The sequence below is a fragment of the Prosopis cineraria genome, unplaced genomic scaffold (assembly GCF_029017545.1).
Source record: "Prosopis cineraria cultivar Desert tree isolate PC_DT_omini unplaced genomic scaffold, ASM2901754v1 PC10, whole genome shotgun sequence".
NCBI lineage: Eukaryota > Viridiplantae > Streptophyta > Magnoliopsida > Fabales > Fabaceae > Prosopis > Prosopis cineraria.
Genome location: NW_026555341.1, coordinates 23,126,852 through 23,130,350, shown reverse-complemented (window position 1 = coordinate 23,130,350; position 3,499 = coordinate 23,126,852). Strand labels below are relative to the sequence as shown.

The following is a 3,499-nucleotide window of genomic DNA, read 5'->3' as shown; positions in this document are numbered from 1 at the left end:
ATAATATAAATTCCTTCGAAACTATAAACTAATATATAAATAAAGAAATATTTAACAAGAGACAAGAAAAATTATAAATCATTTATAATTTCTGTTTTTATTTATTTGAAAGAATCAAAATATTTTTTGCATGTTTCATCTTCAATTTTTTATCGGCATCAGCCATCAGGTATAACATGGAGATTTTCATAAATATCAAATAATACTTGATAATATTAATTTAAAATTATTTTTAAAATTATTTATCCTAAACCGACAGCCTAAATATGTTAGAAGTAGCGTGGAAGCACCATTAATGGACGTCCCTATTATTTCTTGTCAAAACCAGTCGCTAATACACACACACCCCCCACTATTGCTATAAATGTGTGCCTGTGGTATATCATATATGTACGTGTATGCCAACGTGTGTACACAATCCTGCTCAAATACAATTTGCTTACATATATATTTTCATCATTCTTGTGTTTGAACTTTTTAAGATTGTTGACAACTTTCTATTCCACAAACACTTGCATTTTGTCAGAGTTACAAAAGGTTCAAAGTCATCCTAGCTCTAATAACAATAAAAGAAAAAAGCTAACATGCTAATTTAAATTGAACGTACAGAAATCTAAGGGGATATGGGGAAAACCAGATAAAAAGAAAAAGTCAGACCGACTACACTACTGTCTATAAGCTAGCTAGAAAAACAATGGCTTCTAACAATTAATATATGTATATAATAATAAATTCGATGAGTCTCCTAAGTATAGCACTTGGTAGTAGTGGAATAACTTGATGGGGGCACGTGATCACAAGGACAAGATGAACTATCCCAAAGCAGATTTGACTTCCATGCTTCATGCATATTCAAATTACCGACACTGCTTAAAGCAGCAAACCCATTCATATTATTATTATTATTATTGGATCCTCCTCCTGTCTCCATCTGGTCTTGCTCCTCCATCAGCACTCTAGGCATTACCACATTCACTGGGTGATTCATCTTCACCAATGCATTATTCCCATCTTGGATTAATACAGGTAAAGCTATTGATGATGATGATGATGAACACCCAGTATTATTACTGCTGTACTGTTCTTGGTGAAACCCTCCAAAATTGTTTGCACCCTCAGATGATGATGAAGCCTTGGTACTAAAGTGATCCCCAAGCAAAAAAGATGATGATGACATGCTCAGTAACATTGAGGAAATGTCCATGGCAGTGGCTGCTTTAGCAGTACTGCATGGCTCGAGAGGTGATGGTGATGAAAACATAAGGTCTGAATTATTAGAAATGATGGGTGATTGGTCAAAGGGCTTGTAAAGCAATAATGGGTTAATGATGGGTTTGTAAGAGGCAATATTATCTAAAGGGCAAAGAACACTACTGGTTGTGGTGGTATTTGTAGGAGTGGTACAGAACTGGTTGGGTAAGCTAGTTTTCTTTGTCAATGACATGTTTTGATCTGAACAAAACTTGGAAGTGTCTTCGTCGTTGGTTAGCATCTCAGAAGTGTTCATTTCATGATGAGGGAAAGGAGAGACCCATGAATGAGAGAGAGCTCTCTGGGCTGTAGAGTTTGTTTTCTTGAATATTCTGCAGATTGCCCATGAGTCCTGCAATTTCAAAAGAATAATGTCAAAGTCAGTGTATATAATGATATTTTCAACCACACAAAGAATCATTTAGTTCACTATCATCTTATATCCCTTCATATATCTTAACAATCTTGCATGCTCCGATATATCAGCTTGAAAGTTCTTGAGCTCAAAGTAAACATGTAAAGATTTTTGAACATCTTGAGTAAAACAACTTGATGTAATGGTGAGTGCTGAGTATAGTGAAATATAGATTTAGGAAGTTGCTTGTACTTACATTAGCAGGGATGGTTCTTTCTGTGAACTTTTTTGGTGAAGAGGATGAGTCAGCAGAGAGAGAGGGTAATCTGAACTCATGCATCATCCAGTCAGTTTTGACTCCTTTGGCAGCTCTTCCTTTGTAAAAGACAAGAGATTTCTTCAACCCAATGCACTTGGAGCCCTCAGAGGAATATATGGGCCTATCAGTACCTGTGGCTTTCCAGAATCCAGCTCCTGTCACCCTATTAGGCCTTGCACTGTTTCTGTATTTTCTGTCTCTAGGACAGTAAAAATACCACTCTTTCTCACCCGTACTTGCCAACTCTACAGAATATATAAATAACACATATTAGATTTGCTGAGCAGATAAGGAATATAATGTTGAGAGAGAGGGGGGGTGGTAGGGACTTACTTGGAAGATCCCATGGATCATATTTATAGATATCAAGCTGCTTTATGAGTTCTATAGAGAGAGGTCTCTGCTGAATCTTTCTCTTGAGGTAGAACCCAACAAGCTCCTCATCAGTTGGGTGAAACCTGAACCCTGGAAGCATAACTTCATCAATCTTCTCAGAAGAATCACTTCTCTCTTCCATGATATATCTATATCTCAAACTATATTCTTCTGTAGTTCTAAATACTGGAAAGAGGGAGTACCCTTGTGTTTCCCGGAGATATATATTACAAGTAAGAACAAAAAACTCAGAAACAAGGTGCAACTTCGAAGCTACACTACTTTCCGAGAAATGGCGTAGGCTTTGAAGAAAAACCCTAGTACGAAGAAGAAGTAAACTAAAGAAGCTAAGTGAGCAAGTTGAGAGTGAAGTTTGAAGGCATTATATGCTTCCTGGGAAGGTGTCTGCCTCCGAAGGATCAGCCGCCTTTTCTGGTGACTTTAAAAGAGTGTCTGTGGTTTGCGAGGATCTCGTAGCTTTGGCTCTTATTACACTTAAAGAAACTGATGGAAAAACTCTTTAAAAATGAGAAAGAGAGGGAGAAAGAGAGAGCAACTACCAAGAAAAAAGTAACACAACACCATTACTATTTCTTATTTAAGACATTAACATGCAAGCTAACACTAATTAACAAGAACACAAACATGAAATACCCTGTTGCTGTAAAGGGTTTAATTAGGACATTTATATGGAATTTTAAGGGTTCATTTCATGTCTAATATACATATAATAATAATAACAAAACTCAGTTTTCTAATTATCTGCATGCTATTTTCTAGTATATAAACACTGATGCAAATTTTTAACAGATGTCAAACATCAACACATTTTATTCTTAAATAGCACCCTAATGAACTAGGATTTCTTTATTTGTTTATGATCAAAAAGGTGGAATCTCAATAAGCCAGTGAAATTATCAACTTATGGGGATTGTGAGCCCATATTTAATTACCCATTAAACATATTAATCTCATGAAAGTTTTGGTCCTATCTGCTACGAGCCAAGACAGAACAAATTTCAAAGTAAGGATTATTTAAATGGGGTGTGGTGTTTGAAACTTTGAACTAATTAACATTTGGAAACGTGGACCTGATTGAACCAGATTCCAAAACACAGCTCAAATTTTTTATATATAAATAACTGAACCGAAAAATTCCAGATAGACCCACTTAAGATTACTATAGTATTGAGTATTGA

The 3,499-nt window shown here is 35.6% G+C and overlaps 1 protein-coding gene across 1 annotated transcript; it reads right to left on the bottom strand.

The window, feature by feature from the left end:
* Positions 1-452: 452 nt before the first annotated feature.
* On the bottom strand, positions 453-2,638 carry LOC129284476 (protein FEZ). Its single transcript, XM_054919970.1, has 3 exons — positions 2,259-2,638; positions 1,863-2,170; positions 453-1,603 (listed from the first exon to the last, which is right to left on the bottom strand). The coding sequence occupies exons 1-3, from the start codon at positions 2,440-2,442 to the stop codon at positions 746-748; spliced, it is 1,350 nt and encodes a 449-aa protein (XP_054775945.1). The 5' UTR covers positions 2,443-2,638; the 3' UTR covers positions 453-745.
* Between the last annotated feature and the right edge of the window lie 861 nt (positions 2,639-3,499).